The sequence below is a fragment of the Salmo salar genome, chromosome ssa28 (genome assembly GCF_905237065.1).
Source record: "Salmo salar chromosome ssa28, Ssal_v3.1, whole genome shotgun sequence".
NCBI classification, from domain to species: domain Eukaryota; kingdom Metazoa; phylum Chordata; class Actinopteri; order Salmoniformes; family Salmonidae; genus Salmo; species Salmo salar.
This window is the reverse complement of record NC_059469.1, coordinates 14,996,611-15,021,590: the sequence shown is the minus strand read 5'-3', so window position 1 is coordinate 15,021,590 and position 24,980 is coordinate 14,996,611. Positions and strand designations below refer to the sequence as shown.

General features: G+C 42.2%; 1 protein-coding gene across 1 annotated transcript in view; it reads left to right on the top strand.

Annotated features, from left to right (window-relative positions):
- The first annotated feature begins 7,493 nt into the window (after positions 1-7,493).
- The window catches only part of ubald1a (UBA-like domain containing 1a), a 31,186-nt gene continuing 13,699 nt past the window's right edge, over positions 7,494-24,980 (top strand). Inside the window, exons 1-2 of the mRNA XM_014179674.2 lie at positions 7,494-7,799; positions 8,438-8,497. Of these exons, the coding sequence (XP_014035149.1) occupies positions 7,692-7,799; positions 8,438-8,497 (168 nt within the window). The 5' untranslated portion in view covers positions 7,494-7,691. The remainder of the gene's footprint in view (positions 7,800-8,437; positions 8,498-24,980) is intronic.

Here is a 24,980-nt window from a genome sequence, read left to right as displayed (position 1 = left end):
GGCCCTGGTACTTCAGATTGCCAGCAGCCTCACCAGCCAGCTGCACAATGGTCCACATTGTCTGACGATTTCCTCTGAGAATTTAGCATGTTTAGAGTAAATAGAATGTCATCACGTGATCAAAAAGTGGTCCACACACACCAACACAGTCGTGAAGAAGGCACAACAACGCCTCTTCCCCCTCAGGAGGCAAAAAAGATTTGGCATTGGCCCTCAGATCCTCAAAAAGCTCTACAGCTGCACCAGTGACAGCATCTTGACTGGCTGCATCACCGCTTGGTATGGCAACTGCTTGGCATTCGAGCACAAGGTGCTACAGAGGGTAGTGCGTACGGCCCAGTACATCACTGGGGCCGAGCTCCTTGCCATCCAGGACCTCTATACCAGGCGGTGTCAATGGAAGGCCCTAAAAATTGTCAGAGACTCCAGCCACCCAACTCATAGAATGTTCTCTCTGCTACCGCACGGCAAATGCTATCATGCACCAAGTCTGGAACCAACAGGACCTTGAACAGTTTCTACCCCTAATCCATAAGACTGCTAAATAGTTAACCAAATAGCTACCCTGACTATCTGCATTGACCCTTTTTTAACTAACTCTATTGACTCACCACATACGCTGCTACTACTGTTTATTATCTATTATGTTGCCTAGTCACACATACAGGTGAAGTCGGAAGTTTACATACACTTAGGTTGGAGTCATTAAAACTCGTTTTTCAACCACACAAATTTCTTGTTAAAAACTATAGTTTTGGCAAGTCGGTTAGGACATCTACTTTGTGCATGACGCAAGTCATTTTTCCAACAACTGTATCACAATTCCAGTGGGTCAGAAGTTCACATACACTAAATTGACTGTGCCTTTAAATAGCTTGGAAAATTCCTGAAAATTATGTCATGGCTTTAGAAGCTTCTGATAGGCTAATTTACATAATTTGAGTCAATTGGATGTGCACCTTTGGATGTATTTCAAGGCCTACCTTCAAACTCAGTGCTTCTTTGCTTGACATCATGGGGAAAACAAAAGAAATCAGCCAACACCTCAGAAAAAAATTGTAGACCTCCACAAATCTGGTTCATCATTGGGAGAAATTTCCAAACACCTGAAGGTACCACGTTCATCTATACAAACAATAGTACGCAAGTATAAACACCATGGGAAGACGCAGCCGTCATACCGCTCAGGAAGGAGACACGTTCTGTCTCCTAGAGATTAATATACTTTGGTACAAAGAGTGCAAATCAATCCCAGAACAACAGCAAAGGACCTTGTGAAGATGCTGGAGGAAACCGGTACAAAAGTATATATATCCACAGTAAAACGAGTCCTATATCGACATAACCTGAAAGGCCACTCAACAAGGAAGATGCCACTGCTCCAAAACCGTCATAAAAAAAGCCAGACTACAGTTTGCAACTGCACATGGGGACAAAGATCGTACTTTTTTGAGAAATGTCCTCTGGTCTGATTAAATAAAAATAGAACTGTTTAGAAATAATGACCATTGTTATGTTTGGAGGAAAAAGGGGGATGCTTGCAAGCCGAAGAACACCATCCCAACCGTGAAGCACGAGGGTGGCAGCATCACGTTGTGGGGGTGCTTTGCTGCAGGGGGGACTGGTGCACTTCACAATATAGATGGCATCATGAGGAGGAAGGAACATTATCTGGATAAATTGAAGCAACATCTCAAGACATCAGTCAGGAAGTTAAAGCTTGATCGCAAATGGGTCTTCCAAATGGACATTGATCCCAAGCAAACTTCCAAAGTTGTGGCAAAATGGCTTAAGGACAACAAAGTCAAGGTATTGGAGTGGCCATCACAAAGCCATGACCTCTATCCTATAGAACATTTGTGGGCAGAACTGAAAAAGCGAGTGTGCGCTAGGAGGCCTACAAACCTGACTCAGTTACACCAGCTCTGTCAGGAAGAATGGGCCAAAATTCACCCAACTTATTGTGGGAAGCTTGTGGATGGCTACCCGAAACGTTTGACCCAAGTTAAACAATTTAAAGGCAATGCTGCCAAATACTAATTGAGTGTATGTAAACTTCTGACCCACTGGGAATGTGATGAAAGAAATAAAAGCTGAAATAACTCATTCTCTCTACTATTATTCTGACACTTCACATTCTTAAAATAAAGCGGTGATCCAAACTGACCTAAGACAGGGAATTTCTACTAGGATTAAATGTCAGGAATTGTGAAAAACTGAATTTAAATGTATTTGGCTAAGGTGTATGTAAACTTCCGACTTCAACTGTATCTACCTCAATTACCTAGCACCCTTGCACATGGACTCGGTACTGGTACCTAATGTATATAGTTACTCATTGTGTATTTATTCCTCTTGTTATTATTGTTCCCCACGATGAAATCGGTGAGGGAACTGTGGATCAGTCTCTGTCTGTCAGTTCGTACATTAGTCACACACCATATCTCAGACAGCACTGGCCCAATTTTGAACAAACTTGGGTAAATGATGCGTCTTGCCATAGAGATCCTGCATTTACAAAATTACACTGATTGGCCCAAGGTGAGAGCTATAGTAAATCATTTATTTGTCACACCAGACAGGAAGACACAAAGCAAGAGGGATAACTGGGCCCAACATCTGTCTTCTACAGCATGTGTCGTTTTTTCGTTTTTTTCGCTCACCAAGCGAGGTCAATGAGAGTACTGAATATGGTAAACATAAATGTGTGGTTTATTTGATGGAATAGAAGTTTTGTAGTGCTTAGGTTGTTATGAATGTAGTGATACTGATAAGTTTACAATTTACAAAAAATCTGAGGAAAAAAACCCTGTTTCCATCTGTTGCCTATTGAAAACTACCTCAGCTCCTCTCATAGAGATGCACTGCCACTCTGTGGAAATAAAGTGTACTGCAGCTGAGACTCACTTCCAGTTGGCCCACCTACAGATTATTTTAATTTGAGCCAGTTTGCTACAGCAGGAAAATAATCCTGCAGAGACAGGAAATGTGAATTATTATGTGGATTATAATTAATGTACATTTTTGTAGGGCTTGATAAATTTTTCGTAAGGGAAGATTAAGTCTAACATTTCAAAGTGGAAATTACAAACTTCAGAAGCCTTTTTAAACCTAAAATAAACTTAAAGTATTATATTTCCTGCATTGCAGGACAGTTCTCCTGCAACAGGGGGATCAAATTAAGATCCTGCACCTCTACCCAGAGAGCTGAATCAATCTGTATTGATATGAAAGAACTGGACAGGTGAAAGAAAATTCCTGGCTTGTACAGTGCATTCGGAAAGTATTCAGGCCCCTTGACTTTTTCCAAATTTTGTTATGTTCAGTGGTGGAAAAAGTACCCACATGTAATTCTTGAGTAAAAGTAAAGATACCTTAATAGAAAATTACTAAAGTAAAAGTGAAAGTCACCCAGTAAAATACTACTTGAGTAAAAGTCTAAAAGTATTTGGTTTTAAATATACTTAAGTATCAAAAGTAAATGTAATTGCTAAAATAGACTTAGGTATAAATAATTTCAAATTCCTTATATTAAGCAAACCAGACGGCACCATTTTCTTGTTTTTTTTAAATTTACGGATAGCCAGGTGCACACTCCCACACTCAGGCATAATTTACAAACAAAGCATTTGTATTTAGTGAGTCCATCAGATCAGAGGAAGCAGAGATGGCCAGGGATGTGCATGACCATTTTCCTGTACTGCTAAGCATTCAAAATGTAACTAGTACTTTTGGGTGTCAGGGAAAATGAATGGAGTAAAAAGTACATTATTTTCTTTAGGAATGTAGTGAAGTAAAAGTAAAAGCAGTCAAAAATATAAATAGCAAAGTAAAGTACAGATACCCCCAAAAACTACTTATGTAGTACTTTAAAGTATTTATACTGAAATACTTTACACCACTGGTTATGTTACAGCCTTATATTAAAATGGATTAAATTGTTTTCCCCCCTCATCAAGCTACACACAATACCCCAAACTGGTTTTTAGAACATTTTTCAAATGTATAAAAAAATATATATCTGAAATATCACATTTACATAAGTATTCAGACCCTTTACTCAGTACTTTGTTGAAGCACCTTTGGCAGCGATTACAGCCTCAAGTCTAATTGGGTATGACGCTACAAGCTTGGCACACCTGTATTTGGGGAGTTTCCCCCATTCTTCTCTGCAAATCCTCTAAAGCTCTGCAAATCCTCTAAAGCTCTGTCATCAGGTTGGATGGGGAGCGTCGCTGCACAGCTATTTTCAGGTCTCTCCAGAGATGTTCGATTGGGTTCAAGTCTGGGGTCTGGCTGGGCCACTCAGGGACATTCAGAGACTTGTCTCAAAGCCACTCCTACATGGTCTTGGCTGTGTGCTTAGGGTCGTTGTCCTGTTTGAAGGTGAACCTTCGCTCCAGTCTGGGGTCCTGAGCGCTCTGGAGCAGGTTTTCATCAAGGATCCTGCACTTTGCTCTGTTCATCTTTCCCTCGATCCTGACTAGTCTCCCAGTCCCTGGTGCTGAAAAACATCCCCACAGCATGATGCTGGCACCACCATGATTCAATGTAGGGATGGTACCAGGTTTCCTCCAGACGTGACGCTTGGCATTCAGGCCAAAGAGTTCCATCTTTTGGCAAATTCCAAGTGGGTTGTCATGTGCCTTTTACTGAGGAGTGGCTTCTGTCTGTCCACTCTAACATAAAGACCTGATTGGTGGAGTGCTGCAGAGATGGTTGTCCTACTGGAAGGTTCTCCCATTTCCACATAGGAACTCTGGAACTCTGTCAGAGTGACCATCGGGTTCTTGGTGACCTCCCTGACCAAGGCCCTTCTCCCCCAATTGCTCAGGTTGGCCGGTCGGCCAGCTCTAGGAAGACTCTTCGTGTTTCTAAAGGTCTGTTTTTATTTTTATTAAATTGGCAAACAATTTTTTTTAATCTGTTTTTGCTTTGTCATTATGGGGTATTGTGTGTAGATTGATGAGGAAAGAAATGTATTTAATCCATTTTAGAATAAGGCTATAACGTAACAAAATGTGGAAAAAGGGAATAGGTTTGAATACTTTCCAAATGCACTGTACGTGCATGTAGATCAATGCAAATGAAGTATAGGGAATGAGCAGAGGAAACCACGTAAGACTATTTAGATGCTCCCTATGGTGGTTTCAGCACCTTCAAACAGATGGCCCTAGACCTGAGCCAGCGATAGATCAGGCATTTTCTAGAGGTTCGCACAGATTACGGATCATAACCTGACCTGACCCAACATGCACTTGACGGCTTTACAGTGACCTGTCCTGTAACCCTGTGACCCTGCTGCTCAACCCTGGACCATGTGTACACTCTATGGCAGTTTCCCTTTCTTAATCCCTGGACTGGTTACACAACATACACAATCTTTGCACTTTCACAGACCTAATTTAGCCTCTGATGTAGTTTCTCGGAATCTCTGTATGTTGGCCTTAGAATCCTATACTAATGCCTCTCCCAAGACACAGAACAGGGGGTTGGTGGTTGGAACCCCGAGCTGGCTGTTCCCCCTCATTTGTTACATTGGTGGCAGTGCTGGGATAATACTACAGTCTCTTAATCATTACACTATTAATAGTGGACATTCATGTACTAAGGAGCCTTTGGTCCATGCACCATCCAGGACTGTATAAGACTGGATAGCAGAGGGGGTTCACAATCAGTAGGCCTAGCTGCCTGTACAAATCTGGCGCAAAGTAGAGCTCTGAATGCTGGGTCAAAGGAGAAGTGGGTCGCATCACTGCATGTAAAAACTGAGATAAGCCAATCCAGCTGTCACATGCTGCTGTCTGTCACGGAAGGAAGGAAGGAGGCATCACATGGTTTCAAAATGCTTCCAGGTTTGTTTCAGTTCATTCACAAAGGGCCCTGGTGAAACAGGGTAAATGTTTGACCAGCTGTTCTTACTGTTGTGAAAGGCAGCAGCAGTGTTTCTCAAGAGAGGTCTATGGCATTCAGCACGTGTACAGTGTACAGACAGGGGTCTATTGTAATAGGGGATGTCTTATAATCTATCATTATGCACCTAGTCCTGCATGACGTCTAGCCCACTTTCTTTCAAGAAACTGAAATCATGCCAGGGTGTTTGGTCTAATTATGATGTCATCAAAGGGTCTTCAAAAAGGTAAGCAGATCAAACAAAAAGGGAATTACAGTACTAAAAGAGGCAACATTTTCCATATTCATAGAGAGTCCAAAACTATAATTTTGGGGTTTGGCTGTGCTCTAAGGATGGCTATACAGTAATAGGAATCTATTTTATTTTGAGCTCTGACCTAATGCACTGCTCGAAAGGACCATTTCACCAGCAGGTGTCTCCATTTCCAAAGCCTATCGCGTACACACACACACACACACACACACACAGACACACACACACACACACACACACACACACACACACACACACACACACACACACACACACACACACACACACACACACACACACACACACACACACACACACACACACACACTTCTGTTTTAAAGTCCCCACAGAGAGACTGCCCATAAGCACAAGGCCAATAACAGGATGTTTACAGTGTCCAGTTTCCCACAATCCTTGGCAGTTTATTGATGGTATTGAGGATTCTATTTACACACAGTCTACTCCCTGTGGCTGTAGTGCTATTTTCCTTTCACCATGCATCACCATCAATGCAATTTTAAGTACAGGCCACAGGGCCTGTTGTTATTGGGTATTCTTATGAGAGCTAAAGGGGTCAGCCAACTAGAGGCTCAATGCATAGAGTTGCATGGTGAATGGACAGAGAGAGAAAAAAACCAGTAGGCCAGTGGAAACATATACACATATTATAAACACAAATTATTCATAGCACAAAACACTGAGAGATTAATTTCAAATGACAGCAGGATATTAAACACATTGTTTATAAACATGCCATAAATTATTTGGTGAATGTATATTGGTAATACAGCTTGTACTGTGTGGTTTTGACTGCAATATTGACTTCACTGCGCAGACATGACGCGTCTGAATGTACTTTAAATACACCCGCCGGGAGACTGTCGTTAATGTAACTCCATGCAATGTAATTGGTGGTGGAAGATTTGTTTACCATATTTGGCAAGATAGCGACACAGAGCGTATGGGAATTGGACAGGAGTGGCCGTCATTCACAAAATTCAGTCCCCCAGGACCACTATATGTGCTAGAAATTTACAAACAAAGCGTTGGCTCACGGGACTTGTAGTCCAAAACAAACAAAAAGAAGACGTCCTTATTTTGGGGGGACATGGTAATCCTTTCATATTTGATATTACTTAACCTAATTAGTCTATCTTATATTTCCATTAACATGTGAACTGTCTAAATTCCAAGCTTTTCCATCTTGTTTTTGCACTGTACTGACCATCTTGTCTTGTGATTTGAGAGAATGGAATAATTTCATCAGCGGCGCTCGTATTGTGGCAGGACTTTTGTGGCATACATATCCCATTTGCACTGCTCTGTCTTCATTGGTTACCGGCTGGTGTCACTCAAGGCGGCGCTACTTACACTCTGATCAGCGCTCTTACAGTAAATATTTGTGTTTGCTCAACCGGCTGTAATGGTGGATGACTGAGACAGAGAAGAGAGGAATAAAGCCACGAATATCGAAGTCCAGACACAACACTACGAGCCGTGAGTAGGAATAAAGCTTCGTCGCAAAATGGAGGAACTCAAACACCAAGTAATGATAAACCAGTTCGTCTTGACAGCAGGTTGTGCGGCAGATCAGGCGAAGCAGCTTTTGCAAGCGGCACATTGGCAATTTGAGGTAAGGGGTTTACGATCAGTAGCGAGATGGCTAGCTAATGTTTATGTCTGACTGCCATTGTGGCAGACAGTACTTTTAGTTTTGACTAGGCTGCGATGTTCGTTTTTATCATGGCTGATATTTGACGTTGCATAAGAACATTAAGAAAAGAGATCAGTATCAACACTTTTAAACTCAACTTCTAGCGTCTATTTATTGGTGTTATATATAATTGTTCTGTTGTATTTATGTATGTTATAAATATCCATAGTATCCACGAAGTAAGGCTGGACTGGGAAAAGTTTACCGTTAGATTTTACTCTAGAGATTAAATATACTAGCTATTGCTAATCCTGTTCCCATGCAGCGGCTAGGTGAGGCTAGAAAATGCTATTATGCAATAAAGATAAATGTTCGTTTGTATTGACTGCACGTGATTGTTTAGTCTGAACATAACAGTGGGATATATTTTTCACGTCAAATTTGATTCAGCTCCATTGTTTATGTGCTGAATGTTTTGTAAACACAAACTGTTGTATTACATATATTACATCATTCTCTACACAATTTGTATTTATATTTATTTTTGAAACACATTTTGTATGTAGTAACGGCTAAATATAACTGATCAAATTATATTTGATTTGTGTTTGTTTTAGACTGCCCTCAGTGCCTTTTTTCAAGAAACGAATATTCCGTACGGTCACCATCATCAAATGGTAAGTATGGGCTCCCTATTAGAATGCACCCTAATCCTTTTTTTAATATGACGGTGTTATTACAATATTATTACTAACTGTGTCAATAGTACCGATACGCCTTCTCTTAGTTCATTAATTACTTAGAAAACGATGCGTAAAGACCCATAATTATGATGTAGTAACAATAACAAAGCACACGTCGGCCATGTTGTGGAGTCGGGGTTTCCATAAATAAACACATGAGGCATGCGTTTAGCAGCAGCGGCCACGTTTGGTTCGGCCAGCACAGCCTGCGTTCGATTAGAATGTTGATGATTTTTGGAATGGAAAGAGGGATGTTGAAGATGGATTGGAAGAAGATGTCAGTGACATGTGTACTGCTTAGTGGTGGATACACGTGAACGGATTCCACATTCTGTGTGCCCCAAACACCATGTCCTTATGTTTCTGGGGGAAATGTATATTTCCCGCTGATGTTGTATTCCATTTGTCTGCCTATTTTATTACATCATTATGAGTTGTTCTAACGGTATTACACACATAATGTAGTGCAGCTGTGATGTTTTAGGAATAGTGTAAACAAAATATCAAGCATAAAATTGGCAGTCAGTCAGTCTGTCAACAGTGCCTGAATATTATAGAACACTTGTTATGGTTTTGCACGCCCTGCACTGCCTACGCAGTGGCACATAAGCCTTTGTGTTGAGCTGCATGGCATGGCAGCATCTAGCAACAGCTGCATTCTGGAACACATATATAGGCTAAATAAAGGATTTGGGGGAATGTTGATCAGTTTGGAGTTGAGTGGAAACCCATTCATGTGTCTGTCCAGATTCTCTGGTGTCAGGTGGCCTCACCATACTAGTGGACATTTTAATGTTCATGCTGGTCTGTGAATGCAATGATTGGTTTCAGATATGTTTTATGTGGGTGCGTGTTGCTCACAGTACAGTGTATTCATACAACAATGTTCAAGCTGGAGAATATAGTGTTTTACCTGCAGCTTTTGTGGTTGAAAATAAAACACTGTAGGAGCGATTAAAATCAAGACCTGATAACATCTATTAGCTGTGCAGAAACAATATGTCTACCCTCCAACCTTTATTTAGCCTATATGTGTGTCACCTGAAATTACTTTCATTTAGTAAGTCAACATAGGCTCAGATATGGGTGAACCTGGGTTGTACACACGTCTTTGTGTACAGTAGCCTGTATCATATCAGTGGAGGGTATTTCATATCGCTGTATCCATAGAGACAGAATAATGAACTTTTCAATTTCAATAGAAAACAGCTTGCTCTCTGTCTCTGTGTTTCCATATGTAGGCCTGTGTAAGACTGCTAAACAAGACTGCTATATAGCCAATCAAATGGCTACCCGGACTACCTGCATTGACCCTTTTTTGCATTGACTCTCTTGCACTGACTCTATGCATACATGCTGGACTCTACTCACACATACTTACACTGACACCCCAACACACACACACACACTACATATACTAGTGCTGAGTGATTAGTGCTTTTTGAGGTTGGTTTGGTTTTGGTTCGATTATTTAAAAAAAATAAGAATGTTTTTCAATTTTGGTTTCAAATCTTTTTTGGGAACATTAAATGCATTATGAAATAATGACTTTAAAGGATTTTAGAGATTTTTTATTAGGGATGCACGATATATCGGTAAGCATATCAGAATCGGACGATATTAGCTAAAAATGCCAACATCGGCATTGGCCCGATGTCTCGTTTAACGCTGATGTGCAAAACCGATGTCAAAGCTGACGTGCATACCTGTATAACGTAGGTAGATGATGCAATGACGCCACGAAAAATACAGCGCTACATGTGCAACACAGCATTCCTAACCTAGCCCACAATGTCTGCTGTGTGGATCTATTTTGAAGTTTCAAAGGAAGATAACAAAAAGGCCATATGCAACGTTTGTGCTGCTATTATTTCCTGAGGGGAGAAAGTGAAATCTTTCAATACCACAAACCTAATTACTCATTTGAAAGTTCATCACCCCCAGACGTTCAGCGACCACTTAGAACAAAAGTAGAAAAAACTAAGCGCACACTTCCAACAACTAAACAAGTTCAAGTCGAGCAGTCATTTGAAAGAGTAAGAACATTTCAGCAAGACAACTCAAAGGCGAAACCCATTAACGGCAAGATAATGGAATTCATTGCCCTTGACAATCAACCGTTCTCTATCGTGGATGATGTTGGCTTTCGCCGACTGGTCGAGCACCTCGAGCCCCGGTACACACTACCAAGTAGGCGCTATTTTTCGGAGTTACACAGTATTGTTGAAACCACATCCATGAGCGACTTGCTATGGGCTTCACTGCTATTAGCTTCACGACTGACATTTGGACCAGCGATGTCAGCCCCGTGAGCATTCTGAGTCTGACAGCATAGTGGTTCAACGAGGATTTCGTACTGAGGAAAGCCGTATTGCATGCTTAAGAATGTGCTGGTTCACATACAGCTGCTGCCATTTCAATGGCATTTGAGAACGTGTTTGAAACTTGGAAACATGAACACACTCCTTGCTCCATTCGATCAACTGACTGGAGAAATAAGCTCATCAACTGTGCCTGCAGCAGACGTGATACCCTCTGTCATGGCATTGAAACGCTGCTCAACAAAACTGCAGACAGACCGTGGGGTTAAAACTTGCAAAAGTACTCTACTAGAGGCTGTGAACAAGCGATTCAGCGGCATTCCCTCTGAGCCTCTTTACTGTGTCGCCACCATGCTCGATGCTAGGTACAAGGACCGCTACTTCGATGCAGACAAGAAACAGGGTTACGTGAAATCTTACAGACACAGCTGGACAATATGGAAACAGACACGGTGACCGTGCGCACCGAGGAAGAGGACCCACGACAGAAGAAGTCAGGGACAGACAGAGCTGAAACTTCACTGTTTGACATGTATCATGAAATCCTAGTTGAGAATGAAACAACTGAGCAAAAATCACTGAGCAAACAAAACAGCACAGCAAGTAAGTGAAGAAATGTTTTGATTATGTTTTACTGGTGATGGGGACATACGTACTGTAAATGATAACAAAATCATTTTTGGGTCAGTGTGTGTGTGTGTGTGTGTGTGTGTGTGTTTCAACTATGTAACTGTACTAGAATGCTTGAAAGGACTCAGGAATTTTAAATATCGGTTATCGGTATCAGGTTTTTTGGCAAGGAAAATATTGGATATCGGTACCGGCCAAAAATATCGACATCCCTATTTTTTATGAAAATTCCAAAGCCAAAAATAGTGAACATTCAATTGTCAAAACATTGAATATATTCCATTGTCTCTGTCATTGGTTAGATGTCAATAGGAAAATAGGAAATAACTATATTGTATTTGATGACTTTAATATTTTTCATTCCTTAAAGTCCTCATCTCTGCTCAGGCAGTAGCAGCCAGCCAGACAGCATTATCTCTGTGCTCCCCATACTGTAGTCTTAGGCTAACCTAGTTCTTAAAAGTAGACAAGGCATACTTTCACAAACTGTCTCTATTCCCTCTCTCCTTGTTGTGTTGTGTACATTCCCCTCTCATGCGGTCTATGCGATCTGTGTTTATCTAACCTAATGTAGCTGGCATAAAAGTGTATCCATTTTTGTTCGAGCCGGAAAGAACAGGCGCAATGGATTATGGTCATTGTGGTACCATGTTTCTGCGCTAAACTAGGTTGAATATTTGCTCAGTAAAAATGACAACTCCCTTCAGCCCAGCGTCCCACATAGTTTTTGACTTTCTCTCGTGAATTATTTGATTTCTCTCTAGAGAAACGGTACGTTGAGCTCACAAAAAAATAACATTTTGGTTCATCGCACAGCACTAACCCACACACACATAACATGCACACACATGCATACTGACGCCACACACTCACACACACTCACAATCACAGGCTGCTGCTTCTTTCGATTATCTATCGTGTTGCCTACTTTACTGCTACCTATATGTACATAGCTACCTCAGTTACATCATTCCCCTGCACATCAACTTGGTACTGGTACTCCATTTATATAGCCATGTTATTTTTACTCGTTGTTGTTATTCACTGTGTATTAGATCCTCGTGTCACTATTTCTGTACACATACTTTTTATCTTTATTTTTAACTCTGCATCGTTGGAAAATGACCATTATGTAAGCATTTCACTGTTAGTCTACACCTGCTGTTTACGAAGCATGGATCAAAAAGGGGCTTAGGTGTTGGGCATGGCAAGGTGAGCGGTCGGCCCACCTGCACGGCTGAATGTTAGAGATCATTTTAGAGGCCCCCATCTTGGCAGTGTAGAGACATTTTTCAATTTTTAAGCCAATTTCCTGCAATTGTACATATTTCTCCATGGAGCTGAGAGAATTTTTTGCAGTTTTAATGCAAATTTCCTGCAATTCCACACATTATGGCATGCAGTTGAGAGAAAATGTTGTTGTTTTAAAGCAAATTTTCTTCAATTCTATGCATTTTCCATGGCTAATTGCTGTGTTCTAGATATACTGCTCAATTCATTGTTTTTGGAATTTACAATTGTACATTCTCAAAGATTATATTCTAAAAAATAAATAGGTCCATTATCTTTTCTACATACTTTTTATCTGGTTTTAGTAATTTAAGTTTACACTGAAAGCTTTTTTCCATCCCAAAAATGAATTTCACTGTTTGGACTTAGGTGACTTGGAAAAAAACGCCCACCCAAGGATTTCAATGGCAGAAAAATCCCTGTGTGTGTGTTAGTCTACTTCATGGCAGGCTGCAGCCATTGCCAATGCCAACTCCCTGGAGCTTATCAGCGTAGCTTGGCTATAGAGACTTAATCCACTTTGCTCCAGTATTTACTCCGACTGGCACATTTTATTGTGATTGACAGACCCGATGGATGCAGGAAAAGCTCAGCGCCATACATTTCTTTAGTCTATGCTCATGAATTCCCATAAAATGTTCATCCTCAGTATGATGAGATGATAACTGTTCCAGACTATACTATAAAATATTCTCCTTATTAAGTCTAAATTGTATTATGATTTACCCTAGAATCAACACATTCTACCCATGAGTTTTTTCAGCCAGAGATGACCAATTAAATATCAACCAGCTCCACTAGCGGAATGCAGCTCCCCCCCTTTCTCCTTGCATTATGTTGTGAAACATGGTAGATTTAGCCTAGCAAAGAATAAAGAAAGCCAGAGGAGTGCCCTGCCTGTTCCCTGCCACAACATAAACAAACGTTCATCTTTGCACAGACACGTATTTGAGGTGTGTGTGTGAGAGAGAGGGAAAGGGATGGTATGTGGGAGTATGTGTGCTTGTGTTTGTACACAATCATTTTTTTTCGCGAACATGACAGGCTTCAAATGAGTCATGTGGCTATGGGTAGAATACTAATTTATATTTTAATTTTTTAATTTTTTAATTAATTTTTTTACATTTTAGTCATTTAGCAGACGCTCTTATCCAGAGCGACTTACAGTAGTGAATGCATACATTTCATACATTTTTTCCCTGTGCTAATGAAGCATCCTCTAATTGACAACACAAAGACTAAAGGCCGTGAAGCAGACCCTTTAATGTGGACTTTCTCTTCTCTGAGCCTGTTCATATTGATATAAAGGGCCTAGGGACAAGCATTGTGTCTGTCATTAAAGTGAGAGTTAGCCTAGCCATGGTGGAGTTAGGAGACAACTACTCAGTGAGGAGCTTGCATGAGTAATGGGCCTAAGTAGGATCAGCTTTCCCTCCCTAAATCCTAACCTTAACCATTAGGAGAACTATACAGGCCTTCCAGATCAGTGGCGAGGGGAAACTTACTCCTAAACTTGGGTAGTCCCCCTGCCCTCCATGCTGCCCTTCCTACCCTCCTTCCTGCTCCCCCCTGCCTTACCTTGGCTGTCTCTTCCCCCGGCCCAGTGTTCATTTCATCAACAATAACTATGACCAAAAATGCTTGTCAATAACCTATTTTTTTCTGACTAAAACTATGACGATAACGAGATGCGACGCCCTGGAAAAAAACCAATAACTATTACAAATGACTTTTTATTTTAGTTGATGAAAATGTGATGAGACGAGAATTCCACGTGAGTCTAATGGACATTTCATTTGACATGGAGCTTCTTTTCATCTGTTTTGTCCAGCCCTAAGCAGGCATGCATGCAGAATATTTCATGCAGTCTCCTCATTGGCAGGGTTTACATCTCTCAGTTGCGCGGTCTGATTGAGCTGATCCCCCCCCCCCAGCACAGCTCCCATTCAATCTTTTGAACTGATGCGAAGCCTGGGCACTTGTAACTAACCTCAACTAGAAACAATGTTTACTCTCTTTTACTTTCATGTAGGCTATTTTTTCTTTGATCACATTAGAAGCTCTATATAACTAAAACTTAAGAAGGATGAAATGACAAAAATGTGATTAAAACTAAAAAGGTATTTTAAGATGAAAACAAAATCTAAAATAGCTGCCAAAATGAACACTACCCCCGCCCCTCCTTGCCCCTCCTGACGCCGGTCCTAAGCAGCCAGCCTGTGCTCGGCCATGTTTAGATTTGCCTCTTTGTTGTGTCTCGTCAGCTCTCCCCTCAGCGGTTTCCCTCTCCATACACTCTCTGCCCATACAAACAGTGCCACCGCAACACATTCCAACAGGAAGCCAGGCTCCGGCTTCCCCAAAATGGACGCTTTCAGAGCAGCAGGGGCCAGTTAGTTAGGCTGTGGACACAGAGCTAACTATCTGGCTGTGTTTTGGTAGAGCCTCGACAGAGGCCATAGTGTCGGTCTCTGGGGGTATGAGCTGGGAGACTTTCTGAATGGGAGATGGTGAAACCACTGACTCAGTGAAGTGTGTGTATGTATGTGCGCGTGCGCATAAAGTGTGTGTGTGTGTGTGTCTGCTATTCAGAGCAAACGCTATTTGTATTCGCACGAGAAACAAAATCACATGCGTATAGTTACCAGAAAGTACTCCTCATTCCTCCATCCATCCCTCTCTCCCTCCCCCATCCCTCCGCCCCCTCCCTCACAACCTCAGAGTATGCATAGTGCCAGGAAATAATCTTTCAACTACTCTTAACATGCTCTGCTGTCCAATCCTTTCTTGACTACGTCACTGTATCCAGACGATAGTTAGCCAGCGACTGTGAATGCCAGCATTGTAGAGAGTGGTTCATTTGACCTCAAAATGACATATGGAGCCTATTGGTTTGTTCATTGATCATCTAGACCTGCCCTAGACCTACAATATCACACCAGACATGAATGAACAATGACATCCATGTCTGTACACTGTATATTTGTGTTTGAATGAGTAATTTCCCCTGGTAGTGAAATCCACAGGCTTATGTTGTATTATTATTAGCCTTTATAAACTGTATTTCCTGGTTGTTAGTGTAGCTGGTTGTCTAGGTTAGTTATCGGTCACATGGGCTGTAGTGGAAGTCAATCCACTTCCTCTTCCCAGGTCACATGATGCTTCATTCACATTACTACAGTTGTAAGGCCCAGATAGAGGTATAGATCAGAGACGTTGCTTTCAGTACCCCTCTCCAGCAAAGCAGACAGTCAATAACTAACACACACACACGCACTTGTTTTTCTATCTTTGTGGGGACCTACAATTGATTTCCATTCAAAATCCTATTTTCCTTAACCTCTAACACTAACCCTTACCCTAACCTTAACCCGTAACCCTAACCCCAAACAAAGATGAATGATAGTTAAAAACTCTGGAGCACCTTAAATTAAATTTTAGGCAAAATAAGATGAACAAAACTGATAAAAGAACACCTTACGGCACAACAGGGACTGTGAAGAGACAGGCATTTTTATATATTTTGCATTGTATTTTTCATTTATGTAGTGTTATGTATATTATTTTATTTGTTGTGTTTTGTTTCCTGTTTGGACCCCAGGAAGAGTAGTAGCTCCCTTGGCAGCGGCTAATTGGGGACCCTAATAAAATACAAAAATACCCGAACTGTAATTTTAACCCTAAATTTAAATGTAGCCCTAAACCTAAACCCTAATCTTGAAATAGCCTTTGTCCTCGTGGGGACATCGGGCAATGTCCCCACGAGGTAGAATTTTCTTGTTTTACTATCCTTGTGGAGCAGGGTTTCCGTTAGTCGCTAATAGCAGGCTTTTTGCCGATATTTTATTTTTGAGAAGCCGATAAATAAAACTGGCGCCAGCCAATTGTCCGGAGAAGAAGAAAAAATCCCATTGCAAAATAATACTTTAATTAATGTAAATAATAGTCAATGTAAATACATTTGACTGGTCATGCTTATCGGACTATAGGTTCATTTGCATTCATTCAGATTTAGTGGAATTAAAAGAAAATATATACTTAATTATTTGAAACCTGAACGTGTGTACAGTATATTTGTTATGTATCTTATTTATCACACACGTACAGCATACAGCTACAGAGCCTTCGAGTGGAAAATCTGTCAGAAAGCGTGAGAGCTGCTGCTACAGCATCTCAAACAGCAAATGCACAGGCAACGGAAGACAGCCTTCATCAGCGCATCACACACCACTTTGCAATGAGCTGGAGGCAGTCTGCATTTTGAAAAGATATACTTAATTATTTGAAACCAGAACGTTTTACAACATATTATGAGGCATGTCTTACCTTGCTTCAAAGTAGCCTAGCCTAGCCGTGGAGGCAATTATTTTATATAAACTTTCATTGTCCAGTAGCCAAAGGCACAATCCTAGTCATATAAGCAGCTCATGCTAGCGCTTTCTAAATTTCTAACCGCTCGCATGTGCTTTTGACAACAGTGTTTTCCCGCTAATTGCATTATGGAACGAACAGTCGCAAGTTGCTTACTGCCTTGTGTGTTTTGCTGCGATTTATAATGTGAAGAAATAATAGGTTATCAACATTTTAAGCTGAACTTTCTGATCTGTTTCATCAGACTCATTGCTTATGAACTTTTTTTTTTAATGTAGCCTAGGCCTACTGGTTGTATGATATTGGGACCTATCGTCCCCCAACTGTCCCAGAGTCTGTTTGGAATAGGGTATTTCTTTCTTGACAAGCTGACCAATAGAATAGGTAAACATTTCTACTATGTTGGATAGTAGATTGGCATAGGCTAGTGATTTTGCTGTTCGGTACTCGTCTTGTTGGCTGAAGAAAAGTAAATGTGGACAGTTATTTTTACATCAAAGTGTGCATCAGAATTAGGTAAGAAGGACCGCACATTGCATGTTCTGTTAATATGAATTTACTATCATCTAAATGTGATTTCTGTCATTCTGAGCACCGTGGGTGGATGCCCTAATCAGGTTACACACCCAATGCATATGGGTCCGGTAAATTTCTAAAAGGTCCGGTAAATTAAAATGCTGCTGGTCAAATGTCCTGCGCCACATTTTCCTAACGGAAACCCTGAATTGGGAACTTTGGGGGATTTTGGGTCCCCACGAGGATAGAAGAACAGGAGCACACACACGTAACTGTATTTTGAAGTCTCCATTACGCTATAACTGGTTGTGTGTCAGATGGTAAGAGATGCACAATCACAGTCATAAATCATCACAACATCAACGACTGTACTGTTGCAATGGCTGCAGGGAGAGAAATTGTCCTATCCCTTTCTGTCTGCCTGGCCCTGGACCATGGTCAGTTTATCACCAGGGAAGAAGGGAGAGAAAAGCAAGTCAAGAGATGGAATGGAGGAAAGAAGTGAGGTAGCAACAGTGGGAAGAAATAAGGAAAGGAGAAATGGGGGAAGAGAAAGGGGGAGCACTTAGTTTTCCAGCAGGGTAGGGTAATAACAGGGTAATGATGATGAATTATTTGGAGAAGAGAGATCATTCTTTTCAGTTGGTAACACAGATCAGTTTTGTGTCTATGGCAGTCTGTTTGGCTGGTGAAACAAGTTATACTTTTTCATTGGAATTAACTGAAATCCAATTTATTTTTCCCGTATTGAGAATGTGCAGTGTGCCCCAGGTTTGTGTGAGTGTATGACTGTGTGTATCTGTGTGTGTGTTCTTGCTCATAGTTCCAAAGCCTAGGCCTACATCTGTTTAAATGAAATAAAATGTTGTTGGTCGTGTACACATATTTTTCAGATGTTATTGCGGGTGTTCCTAACTCCAACAGTACAGTAATACCTTACTATACATGCAAACCCCCCCCATGCTCATCAGTTTCCCGTGCGTATCAAGAATGGTCCACCACCCAACGGGCATCCAGCCAACTTGACACAACCACTGGGAAGTATTGGAGTCAACATGGGCCAGCATCCCTGTGGAACGCTTTTGACACTTTGTAGTCTCATGCCCCAACGAATTGAGGCTGTTCTGAGGGCAAAAGGGGTTGCAACTCAATATTGGGAAGGTGTTCCTAATGTTTTGTACACTCAGTGTAAATGTATATTATGGTGTGTGTATAGACATTATGGACAGTATATGAATAGAAAAGGTGTACAGCATTAGTTATATAGGATGAGCCTTAACTAGAATACAGTATATACATATGAAGTGGGTAAAACGGTATGCAAACATTATTAAAGTAACCAGTGTTCAATGACAATGTACATAGGGCTGCAGTCTCTAAGGTGCAGGGTAGAGTACCGGCTGGTAGCCGGCTAGTAACAGTGACTAAAGCTCAGGGCAAGGTACTGGGCGGAGGCTGGCCAGTGGTGACTATTTAACAATCTTTTTGGCCTTCCTGTGACACTGAGGGCTGTAGATGTCCTAGAGGGCAGGCAGTGTGCCCCAGGTGATGCATTGGGCTGACTGCACCACCCTCTGGAGACCCCTGCGGTTGCGGACGGTGCACATGCCGTACCAGGCAGTGATTCAGCCCGACAGGATGCTCTCAATGGTGCATCTGTTTAAGTTTTTTAAGGTCTTAGGGGCCAAGACAAATTTCTTCAACCTCCTGAGGTTAAAGAGGCGCTGTTGCTCCTTCTTCAACGCACTGTTTGTGTGGATGGACCATTTCAGGTTGTCAGTGATGTGCACGCCGAGGAACTTGGAAGCTTTTCACCCTCTCCACAGCTGCCCTATTAATGTGGATGGGTGCGTGCTCCCTCTGCTGTCTCCTAAAGTCGACAATCAGCGTCTTCATTTTGTTGACATTGAGGGAGAGGTTATTTTCCTGGCACCACTCCGCCAGGGCCCTCACCTCCTCCCTCTAGGCTGTCTCGTCGTTATTGGTAATCAGGCCTACCACTGTTGTGTTGTCTGCAAACATGATGATGGGGATGTACGTGGCCACGCAGTCATGGGTGAACAGGGAGTACAGGAGGGGGCTGAGCACACATCCTTGTGGGGGCCCTTGTTGAGGACCAGCGTAGTGGAGGTGTTGTTGCCTACCTTCATCACCTCGAGCTTAGTGATGAGCTTGGATAGCGCTATGGTGTTGAAGGCTGAGCTGTAGTCGATAAACAGCATTCTTACATAGGTATTCCTCTTGTCCAGATGAGATAGGGCAGTGCGATGGCGATTGCATCATCCGTGAATCTGTTGTTGTGGTATGCAAATTGTAGTGGGTCTAATGTGTCGGTAAGGTGTAGGCGATATGATCCTTAACTAGCCTCAAAGCACTTCATGATGACAGAAGTGAGTGCTACAGGGCGATAGTCATTTAGTTCAGTTACCTTCGCTTTCTTGGGTACAGGAACAGTAGTGGACATCTTCAAGCAAGTGGGGACAACAGACTGGGATATTGGGAGATTGAAAATGTCTGTGAACACTCCAGCCAGCTGGTCTGCACATGTTCTGAGGATGCGGCTATGGATACCGTCTGGGCCTGCAGCCTTGCGAGGGTTAACACGCTTAAATGTCTTACTCACATTGGAGAACAAAAGGACATGAGTTCCTGTAAGTTACCACAATCACACCATGTGTAGTTAATCATAAAACATACACCTCCACCTTTCTTTTTCCCGGAGAGTTCTTTCTTCCTGTCCGCGTGATGTACAGAGAACCTCGCTGGCTGCATGAAACGAGGACAATATATCCAGAGAGAGCCATGATTCCGTGAAACAGAGTATGTTACAGTTCCTGATGTCTCTCTGGAAGGGGATCCTCGCCCTGAGCTCGTTTACTTTATTGTCCAGGGACTGAGCATTCACAAGTAATAATTTCGGAAGCAGTGGATGGTATGCACGCCTCCTGAGTCGGACTATAAGCCCATTCTGTAGCCCCAGGGATGACTGGAAATGCCTCGGGCTTGGGTAAGAACATAGGACCCAATTCAGGAAAGTCACATTTCTGGTCGAAATGCTGGTGAGTGACCGGCGATCTGATATCCAAAAGTTATTTAGGACTGTAGGTAATAATGCGAGAAACGTTATTACCTACACATACACACACGGCGCCATCTTGTGATTCAGGCCAAGCAGTGTGTATAGTATTTCCTTGTGCCTTTCTGTGTGTGTGTCACAGTGCCAGGCAGTCAGCCACATCAGAAGAGCCTTGGCCTGAGCTCAGCATGTTCCAGCGTGCTGCCCTGCGTGTTTCCAAGAGCACCGCTTCCCAGAACACTGGGCCTGGCTGGCCTGGCTAACCACACCTACACACACACACAGGCACACACACACACGCTGGCTGGCTGGTTGGCTCAGGCGACACAGCGAGTGAGGACACGTGGGGGAGTGCGAGGTGCAGATGTGTTCATGAGCAGTGGTGTTCACCTTGGTTTCACACACACACACACCTCTCTAGGTTTCTTCCTAGGTTTTTGGCCTTTCTAGGGAGTTTTTCCTAGGGAGTTTTTCCTAGCCACCGTGCTTCTTTCACATGCATTGCTTGCTGTTTGGGGTTTTAGGCTGGGTTTCTGTACAGCACTTTGAGATATCAGCTGATGTACGAAGGGCTATATAAATAAATTTGATTTGATTTGAAACACAAGCACACTCTACTTTTCCCAACCTGTAACTGTAAAAGTGTTCATTGGGTCAGCTGACAGTGTCTGTGAATGATCATGGAAAATCCCAGACTGTGTCACTGAATATCAGTTCTACAGGTCTGACTGACTGACTTACCAGGGGATTTAGGCTAACTAGCAATGAATCTATAGGCCATTTCTCACGTTGAATCAGGTTCTCATTAGGGGTGTGAACGTTTAAACCAGCGTTTCCCAAACTCGGTCCTCGGGACCCCAAGTGGTGCACGTTTAGTTTTTTGCCCTAACACTACACAGCTGGTTCATATGATCAAAGCTTGATGATAAGTTGATTATTTGAATCATCTGTGTAGTGCTAGGGCAGAAACCTTGATTGGAGTCCACCTGTGGCAAATTCAATTGATTGGACATGATTTGGAAAGGCACACAGCTGCCAATTGACAGTGCATATCAGAGTAAAAACTAAGCCATGAGGTCGAAAGAATTGTCCATAGAGCTCTGAGACAGGATTGTGTCTAGGATCTGGGGAAGGGTACTAAAAAAGGTCCCCAAGAACACAGTGGCCTCCATCATTCTTAAGTGGAATAAGTTTGTAACCACCAAGACTCTTCCTAGAGCTGGCCGCACGGCCTAACTGAGCAATCGGGGGAGAAGGGCCTTGATCAAGGAGGTGACCAAGAACCCGATGGTCACTCTGACAGAGCTCCAGGGTTCCTCTGTGGAGATGGGAGAACCTTCCAGAAGGACAACTATCTCTGCAGCACTCCACCAATCAGGCCTTTATGGTAGAGTGGAAAGACGGAAGCCACTCCTCAGTAAAAGGCACATGACAGCCCGCTTGGAGTTTGCCAAAATGCACCTAAAGGACTCTCAGACCATGAGAAACAAGATTCTCTGGTCTGATGAAACCAAGATGGAGCTCTTTGGCCTGAATGCCAAGCTTCACGTCTGGGGGAAACCTGGCACCATCCCTACGGTGAAGCATGGTGGTGGTGGCAGCATCATGCTGTTGGGATGTTTTTCAGCGGCAGGGACTGGTAGGCTAGTCAGGATAGAGGGAAAGATTAACGGAGCAAAGTACAGAGAGATCCTTGATGAAAACCTGCTCCAGAGCGCTCAGGACCTCAGACTGGGGCGAAGGTTCACCTTCCAACAGGACAACGACCCTAAGCACACAGCCAAGAAAACGCAGGAGTAGCTTTGGGACAAGTCTCTGAATGTCCCAGAGTGGCCCAGCCAGAGCCCAGACTAGAACCCGATCGAACATCTCTGGAGAGACCTGAAAATAGCTGTGCAGCGATGCTCCCAATCCAACCTGACAGAGCTTGAGAGGATCTGCAGAGAAGAATGGGAGAAACTCCCCAAATACAGGTGTGCCAAGCTTGTAGCGTCATACCCAAGAAGACTCAAGGCTGTAATTGCTGCCAAATGTGCATCAACAAAGTACTGAGTAAAGGGTATGAATACTTATGTAAATGTGAAATTTCAGTTTTTTTATTTAATACATTTGCTCCAATTTCCATAAAACAGTATTTGCTTTGTCATTATGTGGTATTGTGTGTAGATTGATGAGGGGGAAAAAACAATTTAATACATTTTCGAATAAGGCTTTAACGTAACAAAATGTCTGAATACTTCCCCTCCTCTCTCTGGCTTGCCATTCTATTTATCTTCGCTAATAATGTGAGTGTGTGTTCGTTCGTCGGTTTGTTGCGTGTAGAATATCCTAGCTTTTTTATTGATGATAGGCCCAGCTTTACTGAAGTTGCGAGACATTGCAAGCCAAGAAATTGTGAGATACAGCTTTTGATTACCAATAGATAGGCGTAGGTGCTGACTCTGTCTGCCTGGTGGCTGACCTACCTATACTGTGCCCCTAGTTAGCTCGCAATGGAAGATGCGAGTGTTTCTGTTCTCTGAATTATGGCAACTAATCAATCTCTTCTCTTCCAAAAATACAGAATCTTAGGAGTCCTAAGATTTATTGACACTCAGAAATGGGAGTCGACACCGGGAGTTGATGTGTAAGGAGTCGAGGAATCAATTATTTTGGAGTTGACTCTCCACCACTACGTCATTGTCATTAACAGTTGGAAAAATGGCAGAGAAAGAACAACAGCAGTAGCAAAGTCAATACTTTGAGAAGTTAAAGGAGAAGGTAGTTGTTTAGGTGCAATGCTGAAAGGGACGCACCGTAAGTCCCAAAACGTTGCTGGCAGCAGCACAGCTGCATTGTGAATTGATGTGGAATTTTATACATTTTTTGTATTGTTTGAACAGAAAACCAAGAGAAAAAAATACAGTTTAACTTCTTCGGGCAAGGGGCAGTTTGGAAGTTTGGATGAATGAGGTGCCCAAAGTAAACTGCCTGTTACTGCGGCCCAGAAGCTAGGCTATGCATATAATTGGTAGTATTGGATAGAAAACACTCTAAAGGTTCTAAAACTGTTAAAATAATGTCTGTGAGTATAACAGAACTGATATGGCAGGCGAAAACCTGAGGACAATCTATCCAGAATAATTTTTTTTCAGCTCACCCTTGATTACTATGGCTGTCAATGGGAATATAAAAGGAATACCTCCCAGATTGCAGTTCCTAGGGCTTCCACTAGTCTTTAGAAAGAGTTTCAGGCTTGGTTTTTGAAAAATTAGCTAGAATTTGTAGTTTTAGTAAGTGGCTCCCATTTTGGATGTAGTGTTTGTTGCGCGTTCCGGTGAGGGCGCGTACTTCGTTATTTATCTCCGGTAATGGTCTCCGGTATTCTCCGTCTTAAATTTGATCGTTTATTTACATATTAGGGTACCTGAGGATTGATTAGGAACGTTGTTTGATATGTTTGAAAGAGGTTTATTAGTAACTTACGGGATTCATTTGTATGCATTTTGAACGAGGGAAACCGGTGGATTCCTGAGTCAAGTGCGCCAATGAAACTGACGTTTTTGGGATATAAAGAAGGACTTTATCGAACAAAAGGACCATTTGTTATGTAGCTGGGACCCTTGTGATTGCAACCAGATGAAGATCTTCAAAGGTAAGTGATTTATTTTATTGCTATTTCTGACTTTCGTGATGCATCTGCTTGGTTGGAAATGTATGTAATGCTTTTGTGTGCGGGGCGCTGTCCTCAGATAAATGCATGGTGTGCTTTCGCCGTAAAGCCTTTTTGAAATCTGACAAAGTGGCTGGATTAACAAGAAGTTAAGCTTTTAAATGATGTATGACACTTGTATTTTCATGAATGTTTAATATTACGATTTTTGTAATTTGAATTTCGCGCAATGCAATTTCACCAGATGTTGTCGAGGTGAGACGCTAGCGTCCCAATGATTAAGAAAAATTAAGAAAAATCTGCCATTTGTCCCATCCCTAGTTCTCATAGTGTCTGGTATTGTCGTTTTCACAAGTAATGTGCTCTCCCGTTTCTAGATATGACTACTGTATATTCATCACCCATTGTTGATCTGCTGTCTCTTGTTAGGCCGGGAGTATGGTGCCCATTGTCATGCACACTTGAAATAAGAAATACACCCCGCTTGGGATGTTACTAGGAAGGTTAATCAACAGCCATGTTGAGTCCAGCGATCATTCAGCCATCACATAGGGAGGAGAG